This window comes from Narcine bancroftii, chromosome 1, assembly GCF_036971445.1.
Source record: "Narcine bancroftii isolate sNarBan1 chromosome 1, sNarBan1.hap1, whole genome shotgun sequence".
NCBI lineage: Eukaryota > Metazoa > Chordata > Chondrichthyes > Torpediniformes > Narcinidae > Narcine > Narcine bancroftii.
Genome location: NC_091469.1, coordinates 250140811 through 250163105, shown reverse-complemented (window position 1 = coordinate 250163105; position 22295 = coordinate 250140811). Strand labels below are relative to the sequence as shown.

General features: G+C 42.0%; 1 protein-coding gene across 1 annotated transcript in view; it reads right to left on the bottom strand.

Annotated features, from left to right (window-relative positions):
* fnbp4 (formin binding protein 4) overlaps positions 1-22295 on the bottom strand; it is a 47460-nt gene that overhangs the window by 20270 nt on the left and 4895 nt on the right. The window contains 6 exon segments of the mRNA XM_069894399.1: positions 2235-2591; positions 2784-2892; positions 5422-5566; positions 10611-10833; positions 11557-11687; positions 12484-12579. Of these exon segments, the coding sequence (XP_069750500.1) occupies positions 2235-2591; positions 2784-2892; positions 5422-5566; positions 10611-10833; positions 11557-11687; positions 12484-12579 (1061 nt within the window).

Below are 22295 nucleotides of genomic sequence, written 5' to 3'. Positions count from 1 at the left end.
TCCAGAGGTAGATGTCAAAGCCTACTCTGGGTTTTATCCCGGAGGGAGTGTTCGCTCTGGCACGGAATATGCGAATTCCTGTTGGTAGCTCTCAATGTCGTCTCTAAACATCAAAGCAACTCCACTTGCAGACAAGCTTTATCTTCCCTTCACCTCAACAACCATCACAGTGTTCTGTTCGAGCCATTCATCTTTCCAAATCTTCCAGAGTTATTGTCAGCACCAGGCATTACTTCAGGCAACTTTGCAAGAACGTCGCAAAGTAATGACGACACTGACACCTCAGCAAAATAAAGTTAGGGAGGAAAATGCAGTTTAGACATTCACACATTCCTGATAGCTTGAACTCAGGGATCATGGTGATCACCACTGTACGAAATCTCAGTATTTCTATTAGTATAGATAATAGCATTTATAATTATTGGATGCAACAACAGTCCATATAATTAGTATATAGCAGGGGTGGCCAAACTTGCTTTGCACCAGAGCCACATACGATAAACTTCATGTTTGTGAGCTGCAAGACATAAACCTTTTTACTCTTACATGCACTGTGAGCCATAAATTTTATAAATACCAGTATTAAGAAATACATGTATGTAATATTTATTCATGCATGCAGTTTTTAAACTTCTAATTTGTATTAATTTCAATAATAAAAGTGCACATATCCATACCAAATACTTACACAATCCTGAATGATTTTCTGTGGAAATCTTTGACCAAGGAAGTAGTAGAGGCTGCCTTATTAAATACATTTAATATACAGTAAGAGAGATTTTTGCATCATAGGGGAATTAAGGTTTATGGGGTATGTTGGAGCTGGGTCCACAGCCTGAATGTCAGATGAGGCTCGATGGACAACTCCTGCTCCTGATTTGTTCTCTTCAGGAACGCTGCTGTTACTGGTCTCTACAGAGACCTGCACCATGGCAGCATCAACAGATGAGTGCAAGATGCAGGAAACGGCCCGATGCAAAGCTGTCTCCTGCAGCAGGGCGAGGCCAGGGGACCAAAATTCAGAGTGTCCCGGGTCAGCTAGGAGAGCACTGGTATCTCCTCCAGCCAACACATTCCTGCGAGCTGCACATTACATGTCAAAGAGCCGCATGTAGCTCGCAAGCCATGGTTTGGCCACCCCTGGTCTACATAATATTCTGTGTGTATAAGTGCAAATATACTGTCATTATATAATACCAGTATATATTCTGTACATACAAAGGCATATATAATCGGTATGTACCAACATAAAATTAGTATAAACAAGGGCACACAAACTCAGTGCAGAGTGACAATATATCAATACACAATGCCTTATATAATAAAAATAGAACTATATATGTGCACGTGCCCCCCCCCCCCCCCCCCAATCTTCCCACTTGCATCCTACTTTAAGTAGTCCCTATGCCATCTGTGCTCTGTGATTAGTAAGAGATTGCTTAAGGTGGTATGTGAGTGGGAAGGGAAGGTTGAGAATCACTGCTCTGGTTCTAATTGATACTGAAATATTTTGCTTGAGAAAAATTGTCATAACAAGTCAACTATGAATGATTAAAATAGTGGTTTTCAAACTTTCTCTTTCCACCCACATACCTCCTTGAGCAATCCCTTACTAATAAAGGTGGTATGTGAGTGGAAATAAAAAGGTTGAGAACCACTGGGTTAAACAGCAACAACAGGGCTTTTTGAGCGCTGACATAATGCCACAAGTGGAAAATTCGCATGAAATACTCAGCTTACAAATAAAAACACCTCCCCACTGGCACCACTCCTGCCCGGGAGCCCGAGGCGACTTCTTCAATGTGGACACCAGAGACACCACTTTGAGAATGGAGTGGCCATTGCCAACTCCAGCTGCAGCTGATGAAGAAGACTTGGACCCAGCTCTGTTTGTGGTACCTTCACGGCCAGAAGCAAAGATATCATTTTTATTTACTGTAATTGTGATTCAACCCACTCCACGGAGCGTCAGAAGCCCACATGGGCAAGCCAGGTGTTTAATTCCCCCCTCCCCCACTTGTGACGTCATGCCAGCACTAAAAAAAAACTCGATTTTTGGATCTTCAGATAAGGGGTACTCAATCTGATCCCTCTGTTTCCCTCGTCTCTCTATGTATAAACTTGTATATATAGCAGCATGTATAATCAGAATATATACATGCACGTAAAAAACGTTATGAAAGCCACATATGAAATAGTTGAAAGAGGCAACCCACTCACAGGTGCAATCTCACCTTCTTTCTCTCTAGCACCAGCTCCAGCTCACGTGTGTACTCCTCCTCCTCCTCTTTCTCTTTCTCTTTCTCTTTCTCTGCCCCTTCCTCCTCTTCCTCCATGTTCTCCTGGGAAAGGTTGGAGCTCTGTCGATCCTCTGGAGGGGCCTCTTCCACCCGGCCAGCGCCCCCGCCAACGTCCTCTGCTATTTCTGCCGCCTTCTCTGGTGATTGTTCCTCCTGGCAAATCAACTTCTTCCGCCACTTCTCTTCAGCTTTCTTCACCTCCTCTGGGATGAGCGGAGCCAGCAGAGATGCAGCGACGCCCGAACGTTCCTCCTTTTCACCAGTCAGTGCAAACACACTCTCGTTAACTTCCTTTGGAAGTAGGAAAGGGCCGGTTAGGGAGAGACAATAACCACAGGTGCCAGCACGGGCCACAACCCAGAAGTTACCTGTACATCAATGGCCCCACTGAAACAAATGCAGCCTTCCTTCCACACAAGAACTTTATTTCTCTTGCCCCTGTACCCTGTGGAAAGCATCAGATATCACCTTAATTCACCCTACCTTCTTCTTCAGTTTCCTGCCATCAGGCTTTGCCGGAGTATGGTCGTGGTGGTAGACACCCACATGTTGATAAGTGCTCTCCGCTTCACCGACAGACAGGGCCACAGAGCTGAAAGACAACACACAATAACATGCACCTTTTCTCGACCTGCTCAATGATTAATTGAGAATGCACATTTTCAAATATCAGTGTCTCTTCCATTCAATCTTTAGAAGGAACAATAACCAACCCTGCCACCCCTTCCACCACCTCCCCCAGTGTGGGTTGCCAAATGGCGTTGAGGGGCCCGATTGATTCAAATCCATCATAACGGGCTCAGAGCATTATCCTGTAAGTGACAACGCTCTCATTAGACCGCAACTGGAGCTCCATACTTCAGGAAGGAAGGAAATGTAGTGGGTGCAGATTCATAGGAATGATACAAGAGGAATAGAGGCTGCCTAACTTAACTGGCTGCTGAACTGGGATTGCATTCCCATGAATGAGAGAAATAATTGAGAAAAAGGGAAGCTATTTCCTCCAGGGAGGGGCTCCAAAACAATCATGCGATGTGAAGAATATATTTGCAGAAACGCTTGTGTGAATTGCAACCAACAAGAAAGTGCTGAGGAGGATGCTCTGGAAATATTAAAATATTTTTATTAGCAACAAGAGCCTTAATGGACAATAAAAGGTGCATGGGAAACACTATCTTCAGACACTTAATTCTCACGAGAAAATCTAAACTTGCCTTTGTCAGTACTTACAATGCAAAATTTAATCCAGTCCTGCTTGACAATTGTAGCATTGCAAAATGGCAAATTGCCACCCCCCCCACCAAATAAATCACACTACGCTGTGATACTTAGCCTAAAGTTTTTGTGTGGCATGACAGAATGCCAATCACATTTACCAAATCTAAAATTTAATTTAAAAAAAAATTTAGACATACAGCACAGTAATGAGCCCTTCTGGCCCACTAGCCTGCGCTGTCCAAATATTTCAATTAACCTACAACTCCCCTACATTTTGAAAGGTGGGAGAAAACGAACGCTGACACAGGGAAAAGTACAAAGTCCTTATAGACAGAGCCAGATTCAAACCTGGGTTGCAGGCACTGTAAAAATAGCGTTGCGCTAACTGCTACACTAACTGTACCACCCTCAAGTAGAGTAGTACCTGTTTTCTGGATCTTGGGAAAATGAGATGATCTCCAAAGCCATTGATCCTTCTTGTAACCCTGAATCCAGGCCTTTACTCAATTAATGAACACCCAATCTTTTGAGGCAATGAACTGGAAAGGTTTATTAACCACCAATGAAAAGCACTCTGTGATTGTAATTGCTGGTTCTTTATCTCAAGGCAAGTTTCAGGTGCAGCACCCAGGGACAAGAGCATTCATGCCTCAAGATTAACTTTTCATTGGAGATCATCTCATATTCCCAAGATCTAGAAAATGTTGGCACTATTCCACTTGAACCTCTTTGTAGAAGACCATGGCGATCAGTGAAGTAAACCTTCGTTATCTCTCCCAAGGACAATATCCTTTGTTTAAACCAAAACTGTACAGGTTACTCCAGGTGCGGTCTCACCCATGCCCCACCTTGTTATGGGCAGGGATCATTGCAAGAACTTTGCACACATCCCACTTTCAAGCTGAACAAAATTTAATCCAGTCCTGTCTTGGCAATTGTAGCATTGCAAAATGGAAATTGCACCCCCCCCCCAAAAAAAATCACACTGCGCCGTGATACTTAGCCTAAAGTTTTTGTGTGGCATGACAGAATGCCAATCCATTACCTTTTGCACGCCCTCAATAGTAAGCGAATACAGGAACAGACATGGGTAGGTCTAAGATCATCACTTGTACTACCCAGCATCGAGCCACTGGTTGAATCACCCTTGCTCCTGAATATCGAGGTGTTGGACCCTGGTGAGACAGCCCTTCAACTTTTCACACTATGCTAGGAATGGAGAATTGCAAACCGTCTTTTTGGTTAGAAACACTGTAACATTTGACATTCTTTCACTGATTGTTCATCCAAGGAGGCGCTGCCCCTTGCCTGACCTCGATCCTCTTGCATACTCGATTCATTCCATCCTTTGGTTTCAACGCCCTCAAAATGGGCCTCGGGTTTTGCCAGGTGTTGTGTCTTCTTCATTAACAATGTTTAACTTTCTCTCATGAAAGATACAAATGAATGTGAACAACCGTCAAGTGTGCATTTCCACGTATTCCACATCACTAAAACACGTCACATTCTGTAAAATCATAGCAAGCACTCGCATTATTGCATAGGCTCAAATATCTTACAAGTTACAGAGGCTGGCAACGAGAACCAAAAAATACTTGGGGAACTTTTAGTTTATTTGCACACAACGTTTGTAGTTCACCTTGCCCTCTGGGGGACAAGCCAGAACCATCGAGTTGACACAAACGATTTAAAAGTGATGGGCAACAAGGTTTGACCTCTTTTGATGGCCGAGTTAAGGGTAACCTGTAGCATATGACGTACTTTGTTTCCTTTTATATTAACGAAAACAGTAAACATGTAATTTAAGCCAGTTAACACCACTATGTCAGTTAACACCACTGAGTTGATGGCACTGGAATGCATACAAGCATGCAGCGTGAGGGTGTTGAGGTTGAGTACCCACCTGGCCTGGTAATGGACCCCTTGAAGTTGAGTGGCTAGGTATTGGGGTAGTTCCCACGTCACTTCATTGGTTTGGATGTTCCAATAGTAGTAACAACCCGTGTTCTCATCCCATACCTCTTGCCAGTCACCCATCTCCACGTTAACTGTAGCAATTAAATGTACAAGAACATTTTTGTTACTATTGGACACACATCTGGCCGCTGCTTACCCCCTCTCAGCACACATTTCATCAGTAGTGAGGGTAAAGTTGTATAGGCCACAGACTGACTGCAAGGATCACCACTTTCGAGGTGTCCAACCATACAACTATAAAAATTATGATTTTCCCATGTCTCCTAAATGATTATAGGGAAAAATACCAAGCATGACACTATTCATCCATTCTAAATGACAGAATACCGGAATCTTGACCAGATAAAATTGCTGGAGGAACTCTAATATTAGGTCTCTTATCCACAAAACAAGAAAATTATTCCAAAATATTCAGAAATTCATTTTATCTTGTTTTTTTTTATGTATACATGTGATTATTATGCGCTGTGCATTGTGTTCATGAATTGTGGTCTGGAGAAACGTTTTGTCTAGTTGCACATGTAGTCAGAAATAAGGCAACGTGGTTAGCACGCAATTACAGCTTGTGACCCAGGTTCAAATCCATTGCCGTCTGTAAGGAGTTTGCAACATTCTCACCATGGGCTGGAGTTTTCTCCCACATTCCAAAGATGTATGGGGTTAGGAGATTAATTGGCCTCACAGGTGAATTTGGGCTGCGCAGGCTCGTGGCTAGAAGTACCTGTTATCATGCAGTATCTCCAAATTAAATAAACTTGAAGACCGTGCAGGACAGTAGTTGTTAAGGAGGAATGTGAGGCTGGACAAGTCCTGAATAGTGAGATGCCTTCATGGTATAAGGTAGAGGATACCCTTCAGAGGATGAAATAGTTAGGCACAGCCCAAGCTCAAAAGCAATATCAGGAGTGTGAAGATTCCATAGTCTGACTGTTAGGGGGCCACAAGTTTAAAAGAACAGAACTTCAATACAGCGCTGATCTCTGGGGCAATTCCAGTACCACAAAGAACTAAAGAAACAGGAAACCAGTGCAGATGGACGAGAGCTCGGAGAAGTGGCGCAGAAGAGAAATGTCACAACTCTGGGGATTCAGTTTGGAATGGAGCTGAAGGGGAGTGTACAACATGGAAAGGTTTCATAGAGCAGGGCTGGTGCAGTGGCTCCAATGGTAGGTTAACAAATGAATGGCACCAAGCCCATCTAAAGAGGCCCAAAGTTAGAAGGGGGAGAAAAAAAGGACAATAGAAAAAGAATGACATTTATTCAACACAACGTTTATGCTGATTACAAGATCCCTATGCTCTAACCCCACCTCCTCACAAAGTCTAGCCAAGCAGACAGTGAGCTCCAGACCTCAGTCACTCTCGGTGAAATTTCCTTATCTTCTCAACACCCTTCAATTACTTTAAGCATTTGACACATGGCTTTGGACCCTTCTGCCATCTCACCTACTTCTTTCATGGCCTTTCAGCTTTGATACCTAACTTAAATCTCCTATCAAAAAAATCCCAGTCAAAATAACCTTTCCTCAAAACTGCAGCTTCCCACTTCCTTGCCCATCTCCCCTGGAATCACATAACATGCAAACGAGAAGTGTAGCCAGAGCTCAATGTGGTTTGACTAACATCATGTTGACTTCTACCATCATCTCCCCAATCCTATATCCAATACCTTAGATAATAATGGGAAACACCTTGTCCTCTTTTGCAAACATCTATTAAACTGCCTGCCACAAGGACCTTCAGTGTTCCCACACAAAACACCAACCCTGATTATAGTGTCTTGTACCTTATATTTTACTCATCTTTTCCACCCAACTCACCAGAGCACTTACAGCTGCTGCTGAGTCAAGGTATTTAGGTGGTTTTTGTATTTTTGTATTCTGGTATAATTTAAGGGATAGGGAGTGGAGGGTGCAAGGAGGGGGAAATAAGGGCTTTGTAAATCATAGTAAAACACAAAATTCTATAGGCACCGTGGTTAGAGTAAAAACACAAGGTGCTGGAGGAGCTCAGCAGGTCAGTGTCCTTTATGTAGGCTGGAGGAGCTCAGCAGGTCAGTGTCCTTTATGTAGGCTGGAGGAGCTCAGCAGGTCAGTGTCCTTTATGTAGGCTGGAGGAGCTCAGCAGGTCAGTGTCCTTTATGTAGGCTGGAGGAGCTCACTGTTTGACCCGCTGAACTTCTCCAGCATCGTGCGTTTTTACTTAGTAAATCATATTATGTGGAAAGAGAATTAAATATTGAAAAATCAAAAATATTAAAAAAGTTTAAAAAAATGTGATTGGTGGAGAAGCACATTCAACTTGCAAAGTTCCCATGGCTGGAGGGCAGGACTATCTTTCCACATTGCAATTATAATAGATCTCACTTTTTAAATGGACAGGAACAGCCACCAAACATTACAACGCAAGGGAAAAGGAACCAGCTGGGAATAGTATGGCAAATGATTGATGCCAGGTTACAAGTTGAAGATTGGATAAAATACAGCATGTATAAGGGAAATTTAGAGGATACAGGTACAAAGTATTAAGTTGAAATATTCTCAGCAAGTCACTTAAAATGAGATTAAAAGTCTATTCTTCTTCTTCTTTGGCTTGGCTTCGCGGACGAAGATTTATGGAGGGGTAAATGTCCACGTCAGCTGCAGGCTCGTTTGTGGCTGACAAGTCCGATGCGGGACAGGCAGACACGGTTGCAGAGGAAAATTGGTTGGTTATAAAGTTAAAAGACAATTTATAAAGGAATTGTTCACCCATTAGGAACTAAAGTACACATGGATTCAAGAGAGCATGCCTGAATTAGTGAATGAGGGTAAAAAAAAATTTAACTTTAGAGAAGATGTTTAAAAAGTTCTGTTCTTGCTGCAGCCATCAGGAAAGAGGTCTCGGTGCCACAAGACTCGCACCACCAGTTTCAGGAACAGCTGCTACCCCTCCACCACCCGACTCAACGACAACCTCAGAGACTCTTTTAGGGACTCTTGCTTGTGCATTTTATTGATTTTCTTTTGTTCTCTCTGTATTGCAGTCAGTTTGTTTACATTTGTTATCTGTTTACAGTTACATGTATATGCTGTACAGTTTTTTTATATTACATTGCTAATTGGTGGTGGATCTGCCACGCCCGCGGGAGGAAAGAATCTCAGGGTTGTATGCGATGTCATGCATGTACTGACAATAAATCTGAAATCTGAATCAAGATTCCTTCATTGTCATGTAATAAAACAGGTGTTATATTACACTAAATCAACTTTAGTCTGTTATAAGCCAAAGATTTGTCATCAGCAGAAATTGCTTGGCACCTCTTCCAGTCAGAGAAAGGAGCAAGAGACTCTACCCACTCCCATGTATTCTCCTCCAGCCGCCAACCACAGACTTTAGTACAAACTATCAGCAATCCGAGCTCCAAATCCAAACCTCCAACATCATCGGGAAGCCTTTAGTGCCCTCGACACCCGGGTTTTGCTATCTGCAACCCTTTCAGCTGGTCTCGAGCCAGTTTCCAGCAGTCTGCAGTCTGATGGAAAGCCTTTGACCTCAGTTGCCAGCAGCCCGCAGACTGCGTGGATTATTTGCCTCGTCAACAACCACCCGCTGTCTTTGTGTTCTTCAGCAGCAAAGCCCCTCACTGGTCTGCCTCTGTGGTCACCATCCTGTGTTCTCCCTGTTCTCTGCTTCCCTTGGGTCTGCAACCCCTTGAGGCCGATGCTGACCACAGGTCATGGGCCCAGACCCCACAGTTGCGGGATTTTAAAATAAGTCATTGTTGGGTCCCTTAACAGCCCTAATGGAGCCATCGGTAGTTGGACTTGCCGTGGAGCTCTGTATCTCCTTCTCCCTGCAGCACCACAATTTTTTTTTGAAGATGGGAAGAGCATAAAAAAACAGGCGGAAAGGCCTTTTGGCACCAGCCAGTGTCACCTGACCCAGGCAGGAAGCACTTGAAACTACCAAGGGAAAACACCGTTCAAACAGCAGAAACTCTGATCAAAATATTACTCTTCTGGCATCAACATCGAAGAACTGGGACAGCTAGAGCTAAATCAAATAGAAAAAAGGGGAGGATAAACATGATAATTACAGGATATTTAGTCTATCATCAATAGTGGGAGAAAAGATCATACACAAGGATACAATTATCTGTCACTTGGAAGAGTTTAGGTTAACAATAGACAAATACATTGTATTAAAAGCTAACAGTGACTATCCAGATTAGTGCTGTGGCAAAAAGTCCAAATGAACAGCTTGTAAATGGCACTAGAGCGTTGAGTGAGAAACCAGGGAAAGACCCACTTTTGTCTAGGGGGCTTTGGGAATGACAGAAAATGACTGAGGAAGCAAACTCCTGAGCTCGAATCTCTGGCATTTTTGATCATGAAGGGAGTAGAACCTCACTTTCACAAATTTCTCCACAGCTTCCTTTAAAACAAATTTTGGAAGGTATAACTCAAGAGGGAGAACCATTTTCTTTTGAAAGATCTCAAAGGATTTACAAGAACAGCAGGTGGCCACTCAAACCAGAAAGCACTGCATGAAAAGGGGGAAGTAGTAGATTCAATGGGAGCCTGCAAAAGGAAAGGAAGCATTTACTCAAGGGCCAAGAACAAAAAAAAACTGGATTATGTTATTGAACTGAATGGCACTATCTTTGAGTTTAGTTCACCTCGAGGTTCAGGAACATTTTACTTTTCCTCCTCAATAGCTATCAGGCTCTTGACCTTCCTAATCATAACAGCATTCCAGGACCAAAGATCTGTCAGAGCCACTACAATTAATTTTTTTGCACAAATTACCCCTATGAATATTTATCTATCCTTTCCTAGTTAACTTTTTCCTCTCGTGTCCCAAGTTAATATATACTTAGTGTATTTTATGCCCTGTAACTACAGCAGGCAATTTCAGCGAATTTGTACAATGAACCCATGTGAGACAAACTCTCTTTGCATTATCTTTCAGCACACAGTGGCTCACCTCTGTTCTAAAATCAGTCGATGTAAAAGACAGAGCTGAAGTTTGTATCCTAAGAAGCGATAAGGTCAGTATATCCAACGGGCTCTGCACACAGTAACAAACTATATACAGCACATTTTGACTGTATAATTCGAATCTTGCACATACCTCCAGCCAATGAGTACTGCGTATCATAGTGCCAATCAGCTGCCATGTTACTGCTTGCCACCAGAGCATTCATCTCACTGTCAATATGGCTGTTTGTAGTCTTCTGAGCATTTGGTACCGGTTTAGGTTCTGGCCGTGGAGGTGTGGGTGCTGGGGCTTGTGTCTCGGTGGAAGCAGCCAACAATTCAGAAGCAGGCAAAGGTGCAGTAATTGCATCAATCTCCTTTGAACAAAACCACAAACATTACACTTTGGCAAGGTACGTGCATGACCCAGGGCTTCCTGCAAGGTTCAAACTCACACTTTTCACAACTTCACACCCAATGGGAAGGAAAATATCACCAGAAGCAAGACAAGAAAGTCAAAACAGAGATCGGCTTGTAGTTCAAGGAGAAGTGGAGTTCTGGAGAGCAAGAATGTGGAAATTCAGTGGATGTGCTGGGGGGGGGGAGACAACAGTGGGGTTAAGACGAAGAGGGCAAAAGGAAGGCCAAGTAATTGCTTAAATAGGGCTTAAAGAATTATGAGGATCCCAACCATCTTTCATACCTTTGACATACTATCATCAGGAAGAAAATAAAGGTTATGAAATTGATGAATGATATCCTGTAACCTTGGGTCTCATAAATAAAATATTGCAAAATATTTACACATTTATATGATTATTATGTGTTGTGCATTGTGTTCGTGAGTGCACTGTGGTCCCGAGAAACACTGTTTCGTCTTGTTGTATATGTACAGTCAGATGATAACATACTTGAACTTGAGAGAAAAGTGGTGGAACTGTGAGGACAGAGACAAAAAGGTCATAGTGATCCTGGAGGGGTTGGACAAAAAGAAAGTGGATAACCGCAGAGTGCATTTGGGGGTGGAGGTGGGAGAAGAGGAAGGAGAGGAAGGAACCACATGCAGTGCTAGAGAAGATCAAATGTCATCTAATCCTCACCGCCATGAAATTAGCCAAGGTGCTGTCGATGTCTGCGGGCTTACTGGGCCGCGGCTCAACCTCCTGTGGCTCAGCAGCAGGACTATCTTCATCGTCACTGTCTGTGTAAGCACCCAGCAAGCCTAGCCCACCTGAGGGAGAGCAAGTTACAGTAACACATTACAACCACCGCATACCTGGTCATTCCAGCCCAATATGCAAGTAATGAGTGCCTGCTTGAAATACTGCATTGCCAGCATGTCAACGGTTTACCCCTGGGTTAGGAGGGATGGTAAAATGTGCTGCCAAATAATGGGAGGTTATCCAAACCTAAAAAGGTATTAATGAGGTTGTCCACCATCTGATCCAAGAGAAAAATTGCAGCATTTTCTAAATGAAGGCAAGGAGTAGATCAGAGAGATCTGTAGATTTGTGCACATAACTTAGACTGGAATACAAAGTTAATGAATAGGCTTCAACTGAGCAATCTCTCATGTGGAATACAATTTTCCACAATTTTTTGCCTGGTATATTTATTGGGTTCTGTTCTGATTCAACTCACTGACACCCAACTAATTCTACTTCCTCCATGGCATTTTTTTTTAAGCTGTTATAGCATTTTTCACATTCCTTCTACCCCCCCCCCAAACAATTTTTCACTGGTCTCTGCTTCCCTCACTCTCCCCTCCAAATGGGGATTGCTTAACCTCTGACCAATCCTCCCATCTTCTGTTCCGATAGCAGATTCTTGGCTTGATTGTGCTGTTGTAATAAAATACCCTGGGCATCACTTTTGTAAATGCTCAAGGGAATGGAGTAACAATTTGTACATCAGAATGAAAGCTGAGCAATTTGAGTAACACGCTTAAAACATTTCAGATGGAATGCAGAGAGGAGTCCAGGATAAGGACACACCATCATAAAGTATTGAAACCAGGATGCAGTTACCTGTAGTCCGCATGGTAGGATCTTTCGCTGTCCCATTATTTGCATTTCCTGAACTGGGATTCACGCATAATTGATCCGACCCATCTTCTTGCTCATCTGCAAAGAAGGGAGCATAATCTGAATTAAGTAATACACTGGTCAGGGAATTTGCAATACAATGATTTAATAAAAAAAACAAATCCATCATGTAGCCCCTCACAATTTTCTCATCTCTCAGACCAGTGACCATTCACTTATCCCACCGTGTGGCCAGAGTGTTCCTATGATGGCTTTTTTTTGGGGGGGGGGCAGAATAAATATATTACAACACATTTAGGTCAATAAACAAAGCAATAAACAATAAACAAAACTGGTTCAGAGCCAACAAAGGATCAAATGAAGAGAAACAATTCAATGTAGGTTGCAATGGGAAGAGACAGCCCCAAAGGTGTAACAAGTACTCCCCTGAAACTAGTTCTACTCCAAGGTGCCAAGAATCATAGCAATTTATTGTAATCACGTCATTCAAAACATTTCAAACCAATGAGTTAACCAAAACATGAGGTGAGGACAGAGAAAAGAAAGTGTCCGAAATTAATAACTTGGAAAGCTTAACTTCAATTATCAGCCCGACTAGGGCATTTCCAGTGTGATGCAGAGCAGGTTTGTTTCTCAATTTGTATAAATAAGCCCATGGAATGAATGGTCAAGGGACTAATCACTTGACTTGCTCCTACACCATGAGTGAAGCATCAGCACAGAAAATTTCTTTTAAAAACTGCAGCTGCTGGATATTTGCAGCCAACACTGAAAATATGCAGCACTCAGGCAGCACCTAAAGAGAAAGAATTAATTAACATTTCACTTCAACCTGAATGCGAGGCAGTGACGTGTTCTGGCCCATTAACGGAAGCAACAGTGTTGAATCAGTTTGTAATCTTGTGGCTTGACACATTTTCTACACCCCAATCACTATCTGACTGAAGTACTGATGCGGATTGCTGAGCATGGAAGCCCACACCAGGGGCAGCAGACAGCAAAACTGGTGCCAACCTGACATAGAGGCGCCAATAAACTGCATGCCCAGCAAACAGAAAATAGCGCATCATCAAAAGTTCGGATCAAAGCCCTGCAGACTGGCCACATCCAGGTGTATTTAATGGAGGGCATCTCCAAAAACATCCTCAAGCAATGTCAGAGACCAGCACAGGGGCTCTGAAGTCAGAAGTGCCAAAAGCTGAGGAAGCCAAGAATGGTTGGTCCAGGACCCGCTGCTGGTCCTGGGGCAGCGTTTATTAGCTTCCAAAAACATACCAGGTGCAACACTTGTGCAATCCTGTTTTACAAGGGCTTCCCGATGCCTCATTTGGTCAAGAGTTACCTTGATGCACCACCATTTTCACTTTCGAGGAATTCACCACTAGAAGTCCCCAAAATCACAGAAGCTGGTCTGTCAATTTACTCCACACAATATAACAAAATGGCCAACTGAAAGAATAGAACACCAGAAAACATTCCTGAAGCAAAGCCAAGCATTACCAGAAAAGATTTAACACCAGGATCTGAAAACACATGCTGGGTATCTGTTATTGAAAAGTAAAAAACAAAAATCTGCAGACACTGGCTGAAGTAAAAACACTGCTGGAGACACTCAGCAGATCAAACAGTGTCCTTTATATAGCAAATACATAACTGATAAAGAAATACAATATATAATATTGAAATGCTGTAAAGACTCAGCAATTCAAGCAGCATCTGTGAAGAGGGAATCAGAGCTATTGATTCATGTTAATAACATTTGTCAAAACTGGCCAGCTTCAACACAAATTGGATTAAAGGTCATCTCATAGGTTGTTCTGTGTACAAATGAGATGAAATAAAGACAAGTGCATCTATGTGCGATGAAGGTTCAGTGTCATCCTTGCAAATTTAATGGAGGTGCTCTGCAAAGTAATTTGATATGCCTTTGGTTTCTCTGATGTAGGCAAAACCACAGTCAGGATCAAATTCAGGGCTTCCCCTGGAAGGACTGGCCTTCATTCCCACTCTTTTGATCAATTCAATAGAACGATCACCAAAATGTCTACATGCAGATCAAATTGACAAGGGGGCCCATTCCATCCACACCAACTATGTCAGGTTACCTCTTTTCCATCAATGGATTCATGCATGCATTGTACATGAAGCATGAAAAGACTGCAGGAAGCAAAAGATTGAGCATTTCCTGTTTATTTGATCGCCAGCATCTACACACCTAGATGGAAAACTGCCCACATACATCTTAGCACCAAAAACAGAACAAATCCAGTCTAACTAATTACTACATCAGTCTGAACTCAATCACTGACTGCTCTTACCAATTACTCAATTTGGGTTTTGCCCAGATCATGAGCCTTCAAACCTCATCACAATCTATTGCAATAAGAGTGCGATTCCTGAGGAGGGGTGAAAATGACAAGGCAATGATTACATGGGCCATCAAAAGCTTCGATAAAATTGTCCTGCCGACATCCTGTGCCAAGGAAAATAAACCCAGACTATGGAGCAGGGGTGCCTTAATGCAGGAGCCAGATAATAAACTTCAGATGTTTGAGAGCCACAAGAAATGAAAAATTATACATACATTTTCACTCTTACATGCACTTTGTTACAAAAAATTATATAATCAAGAAATACATGTATGTAATATTTATTCACGTATGTAGTTTTTAAACTGATAATTTGTATTTGTTTCAATAATTAAAAGGGTACACATACCAAATATTTAAAAATTTTCATTGGAAATCTCTGCCCAAGGAAGCAGTAGAAGTTGCCTCATTAAATATATTTAAGACCAATTTTTGCAGCATGGGGAATTAAGGTTTATGTGGGAAAGGCAGAGCTGGTTCCACAGCCTGATCAGCTGTGATCTCATTGAATGTAGGGGCAGGCTCGAAAGGCCGATGGACAGCTCCTGTTTCTGGTGTGTTCTCTTTGGAAATGCCACTGGTCCCTGCAGATACCTGCACCATTAAGGAATCCACAGCCAAGCATGATGCGTGAAGTGACTCAATCCAAATTGGTCTCCTGCTGTGGGGCGAGGCCAGGCAGTCCACAGCTCTGCTTCTCCCTGTCCCACCATCCACACTCCTCTTCCCAGTTGCCAGTGGATAGGGGGGAGGTGGGGAGCGGCTGCTGGGAGCAGAGGCTGGGGTATGGAGTGGTCCAAGCTCTGTGCTGCCTGGCGTTCACTCTCCATCTGGTGGGGCCAGAGCTTGCCCATGGCCACTGACAGGATCGTCACTGTTGCAGCCAGAACATAATTGGGGACCCTCGTCGCCATCTTGATTTCCTATACCAGGGTGCCTGGACAAGAAACCCCCCCCCCCCCACCCACCCCAACGGCAGGCCATGTCTCATCCGAGCTCTCCTAGCCCAGGCCAGCTTCCCAACCTGTGGCTTCTCCCTGCACCTCAGCTTTGCCTGATCCCCCCCACTGCACACCCCACATTGGCAGTGTTCTGCTGTAGCTTGCCCCAAATGAGATCTTTTCCTATGCAGGAGCCATTCCTCCAGTGTTTATTCCTCTCTCCTCACATAGCCCTGGCTGTGACCCCTGGTCTGATTGCAGGGATTTAGAGTGTCTCGGGGTGGCTTCGGGAGTGCTGTTTTCCTCCAGCCAACATGTTTTCGTGAGCTGCACATTACACATCAGAGCCGCAAATGTCTTGAGATCCTCAGTTTGTCTATAAAGTCTCTCCCCGCAACTCCTTTGTTTCAAACACCATCCTGGTGAATCTACCCAGAATCCTCTCAGGTGTAATTACATCCTATTATTCCACAGTGACCACACAAATCTAAACTGTAGCCAAGCAAAAGTTTTTAAATCAACTTATACCATAGCCTCCCCTCTCTTAAATTCTATGTTCCAGCTTAGAAAAGCAAGTCTATCATATTTAAAGGACTATCTGCAAGCTCTACCTCCTTCAGACATCTTTGGACATGTACACCATGGTTCTTCTGTTCCTCAGGACATTCTTGGGCCCCAACAATCAGTGACTGAGACTCCTCAATCTCAATACTGCTAATTTTTTGTCACAGAATTAGATTTGCAAGACTCACATAACCAAAACACTCACACCACCAGGTTCAGGAACAGCTGCTCCCCCTCCACCACCAGACTCCTCAACAACAAACTCAATCAGGGACACATTTAAGGAATCTTACTTATGTACTTTTATGATTTTTTTCCCCTCTGTATTGCAGTTTCTTTACATTTATTTATTTACATGTACATTAAAATACTTTTTTTGGCACTCCCAATAAGTGGTAATTCTGCCTTTCCCACAGAAAATAAAGAATCTCAGGGTTGTATATGATGTCATGTATGCACTCTGACAATAAATCTGAAATTTGTAATTCAACTTTCTAAAACTATACAGCTCTAGAAAGCACTGGTTAAACCAAACTTGGGAGTATTGCTCTCAGTTCTGGTCGCCTCATTCTAGGAAAGATGTAGATGCTTTAGAGAGGATGACTTAATAGAGGTTGAGATTATGAGGGGAATAGGGTGGACAACATTGCACTTTTTTGCTGGGCAACAATAGGAAATATCAGTGGACTTCTGTTTAAGGTGAGTGGAATGAAGTTCAAGGGGAGATATCAAAGGTAGGTTTTCTTAAATTTATTTATTTCAGTGGTACAATTGGAACATTTAAAGACTTTTGGAATGGCACATGGATATATGAATAAAGGGTTATGGGTGCGAGGAAGGGAAGAATTAGATGGTTGTGGAGTAAATGTTTATTTTTAAAAAATGTAGACATACAGCAGTTACAGGAATTTCGGCAAACAAACCGATGCCGCCCAATTACACCGCCACCCCTGGTAAGTTTTGAACAGTGGGAGGAAATCGAAGCCCCTGGGGAAAACCCATGCAGACACAGCGAGAACGTACAAACTCCTTACAGACAGCGCCAGATTCAAACCCCAGGCCTGATCGCTGGCACTATAACAGTGCTGCGCTAACCGTGTCACCCGAGTAGGTTTGTATAGGTCAGTACAAAATTGCAGGCTGAATGGCCTGTATTGTAATGCTTTATAATGGAAACCTGTCTTTGGCCCAACACATCTATGCTGACCAAGTTGCCCATATGAGCTAGTCTCAATTCCCCATACTTGACCTATATAGTACCAATCCTTTTCTATCAAATCATAATTGTATTCACCTCTATCACTTCCATGTGCCCACCACTTAGGTGTGGTAAAAGTTGCCTCAAGTCCCCCTTTTAAATATCCCACCCTCCCATCCCCAACCTTACACCTATGTCTTCTAGTCTTATATTCTCCTACTATTGAGAAAATATTTTATTCATGTCCCTCATGATCTTAGATACCTTTAAGATCATCTCACAGCCACCTATATTCCAACATGAGAAAACAAATCCAAGCACATCCAGCCATAACATCCTCGTGAAACTTTTCTGCACCCCTTCGTTTAAGGGCATCCTACCTTTTACTGAGTGACTAGAACTGCACACATCAAATCCAAATATTGCCTGATCAATGTCTTACACAACATGACGTCCCAACTCCCATATGCAATGTGCTGAGCAAAGACAGCGAGTGTGTCACATCATCTTCATCACAGTCTGTGTCGTCACTTTCTGGAAACCACATGCTCTATCCCTAAATCTCTGTTCTACCACACCCTCCAGGGTCCCAATATTTAGTGTGCAAATTCTGGCCTAGTGCATCTTCCTAAAATGCAGACTTTTGCTCTTGCCCAAATAAGATGCAGCTATGGACCATATAAGCGACTCCATGAGTCATTTGTGAATCATCGATGGATATAGTAGAGGATCTAATCACTGTGTTCGCACATTGGTCGTGAGGAACCCTCCATTATCACCCTCTGCCTCCAGTCACTAACCCAATTTGTAGACCTGACTTGGTTCCAATAGGTTCTAATTTTTTTTGAGTAGTCTGTCATGAGGAACTTTGTCAACAGTCTTACTGAAGACTATGAGCCAATAGTCCTTGGTCACTCCAGGATTCCCGTTGTGCATCAATTAAGTGAAGTATTCTTGTTTTATACCAGAAAACAGATTTTATTGTATTAATATACCCTGCAGCTGAAAGTCATCCATTATGCCCAGATATTTTCTGTGAACTTGCCTGGAGTACAACCAGCCCAAACTCAGGGCATCTTTCTTAATGATTGGAAGTCTATTGCACATGGCTTGAAATGAAGCTCACAATGGAGAGATTAAATCAATTTTACCACAGGAGATTACAGCTCCAGCTAAGGATACTGACAATCGAGTATCTTCTTTTTTGAGAATGAGAAACCATTACCCATGGCAGCTTAGCAAAGGTCAAAGATATAAAATGATTGTCAACAATGATAATTAGAATATTTATCAGCAGGGTTTGCTACAACTAGCTGAAGGGTAAAAGAAGCAGATTCCATGGGAACCTTAAAGGACAATTGAAAATTAACCTGAAAAGGGGTAAGCAGAGTTATGGGAAAAACTGGTGTAATGTATCTTTAGAAGTATAAAAAAGTGCTAAGAGGTCGCTTTGTTAAGTACTTTGGCTCTGTCTGCCTGCAATAGTGTGGATCTCCCAGTGGCCTCTCATTTCAATTCTCCATCCCATTCCCTCGATGACATGTCTGCCCATGGGCTCATGTACTGCCAAACTGAGACCACCCACAAACTCGAGGAACAACACCTCATCTTCCACCTGGGCAACCTCCAACCAGATGGCAATAATATCAACTTCTCTGACTTTCGTTAAATACCCCCCTTCCCCCATATGTCACCCATTTCCATCTCCTTTCACACAAACATGATAAATTCTTACCTCATTCCTCATCATATCTAATTAACACATTTTGTTGGTCTGGATTCCTCCCTCAGCCAGCATTGTCTGAATTCTGAGACTTCCAGCTTCAGGCTTATTGCTTGAAAGGTTCAGATCCAAAATATTGGCAATATATCATTGTCTCCTATAGATGCTGAAAGAATCAGTTGAGATCATCCAGCATTTCAGTTTTTACTACAATCACAGCAAATGGAGACTTTCAGGTTTCACTCTGTTTACACTTTTAAAAAGGCAACTATTGGGTTCCATTCTGTTTCTGAGCATGGCACGGTGCCACATCACATCTTCTGTCTACAAAGACTATATTATAAAAAAAAATCTTCCACTGAACACATTTCATAAAGAACAGTACAACAGCTTTCAAATGTTTATAATACCATTATAAATTGTATTAAAATTTGTATTATGTTTTAATCCTGTTTTTTAGGGCCTTACACAAAGTTTCAAATCAAATTTTAAAAATTTAGACATACAGCACAATAGCAGGCCCTTCCAGCCCATGAGCCTTGCAGGTCAATTGCACATTAATATGGTAACATTAATGTGACAACTTTTACACATTTTCATGCAAAAATTAATAATTAAATATCTCGCTTCCATTTATTGTCAATTGTGCTGAGGTACAGTGAATACAGGCTGGTATAATTAATTTTGCTAAAGAATCAACATTCACAATGTGGAATAAAGAATCTACTCCATATTAAAAATATAAATCATAAACTTAGATAGAAATATGACTATCCAATGACTAGTGTGTGACAGAATCCTATGTTTTTGGGAGATAAATTGGGTAGGGTTTGTTGATGTAGGTCACATACAAACACTTTAAAACAGATCTTATTTAAAATACTGGAGCTCTGCTAATGCTAGACATGTTGGAGCCTCAGAGCCTTTGCAAAAACTTTGGAGAGTGCCCAAGAGACTTCACTAATGGACTGTTGTTTACAAAAAGGCAACAGATGAAAGAGCTTGTTGGACCCGCAGACAGTCTGGAGCGGAACTTGCTGTTCTAAGGTGGTTATTGTGGTTTTGCAAGCAGAGAGAGTCAAATAGGCTTTTATTCTCAGAAAACGAGACAGAGAGACAGAGAGACAGAGAGACAGATCAGTTCTACAGTTTTAAAGTCAGCAGCAGCAACTGGAACTGGAAGAGGACAAGCTGGGAAGCTTGTGGAAACCCCAATTGGAAGATGGGTTGTAAATGCTTAGTTCAGCCTGGTCAAAGCCCTTGTGGTTCATGAAAGAGGACTGGCTGTCTAATGTTTCACTTGGAATAAGAGAAACAAAAAGGCACTCACTCTGTGGTGATCTGAAAGAAAGAGGTTATCATCTGGAGAACCCTGTGGGGACAAGTTTCGTCAGCAAGATACTGAAGTAGCTGATGGAACTAAATTAGTTGTGGGTGTCTAGGAACAACAAATCTCTCTTAGAAAACCGACAAGAACCTTCCTGAGCGGTAACCATTTATCTTTCAAGCACCAAAGCTTGATGAACTTTATACATGTTAAATTCTATGGATAGTATAAGAATTGCCTGCAACCAGTGAACTTGGAGGAATGAGAACTGAGATTGGACTGTGAATCAAAGAACTTTTCTGAACTTACATACAAATGTGCTTAGAATTGGAAGGGGGTTAAATTAGGTTAGTTAAAGTGTGATTCTGTTTTCATGTTTAATGATAATTAAAAGCAACTTTTGTTTAAGTAACAATTTTTCTTGGTGAATATCTATTGCTGTTGCGTTTTGGGGTCCTCTGGACTCCTAACAAGTGCAACACACAAAAGTGCTGGAGAAACTCAGCAGGTCGCGCCATGTTCAGAGGAAGTAAAATGTAATCAATATTTCGAGCCAGAGGCCTTCAGTGGGAATAAGTAAATACCTGAGTGAAAAGGACGAGGCGGGGGTGGGGAAAGAGAGGAGAGCAGTGAGGAAGTGTGACCTGCTGAGTTTCTCCAGCATATTTGTGTATTGTACTCGACATCAGCATCTTTTGACTTTCTTGTTTAATTGTAATGACGAGCTTTTGGCAATTGAGTTTATTATTTAGATGAAATGTTTTCAAAATTAGAACTCTAGTGTTTAATGAATTTTGGGCTTATAGTATGAAATGCAGATTCAATATTGTCCAATATTTCAATCACTACTAATTAAAAATGCATATTTCTATTACATAGCAAATTGCTGAAAATTAGTATGAGGAGATCAACTAGAGCAAGATGAATTGAAAGAATGGCACTTAAATTCCTCTATCTAATGGACTGATTTAAATATATTTTCCTTTATGAATAAATATAAATAATTCACCTAAACTGCTTTAATGTTTGCCTGACTACAGATTAGAAACACAGATTATCGATTTATGTCAACAATGGTCAGACTTTGTCTAATTTGGGAAAAGTAGATGGGGGTATGGGGTCTCTTGTGGGTCAGTCACCAGGTGCTTGACGAGGTGCACAATGAGGTTGTCAAACACCATGGCCGAAACAGCTGAGATGAATGGCCCGAATAATTTTATTTCCATCTAAGCCATTGTTATGCTTTGTAAATAACCAAGGATCCTAATACTAATCCTTGTGGTGATGAAATGGCAAGTTGGAAACCCAATTAAAATCTGATTAACCAATACTCTTGCCATCTTAACATATGACATCCAATCCTGAGAGCTGTTTCCATTGCATTTAAAATAATTTAAATAGGAGTAAACTACACAATGCCACCTAGCCTGTTCTGCCATTCAATATGGCCAATTTGATCTTTGACTTCAACTTAAAAACCCACAAGCCTTGAATCCACAATGACTCACATTCACAGTTTTCCAGGATATAGAATTCAATTTACAAAATCCTCCCACATGCAACCCATCCATTTATCCAATGCTCCAAGTCTGAGATTGCTACACAGGGGGAACAGGTATCTAAACGATCATATACATTTAAATGCCCAAATCTTCTTTTTGTAAATTCTAAA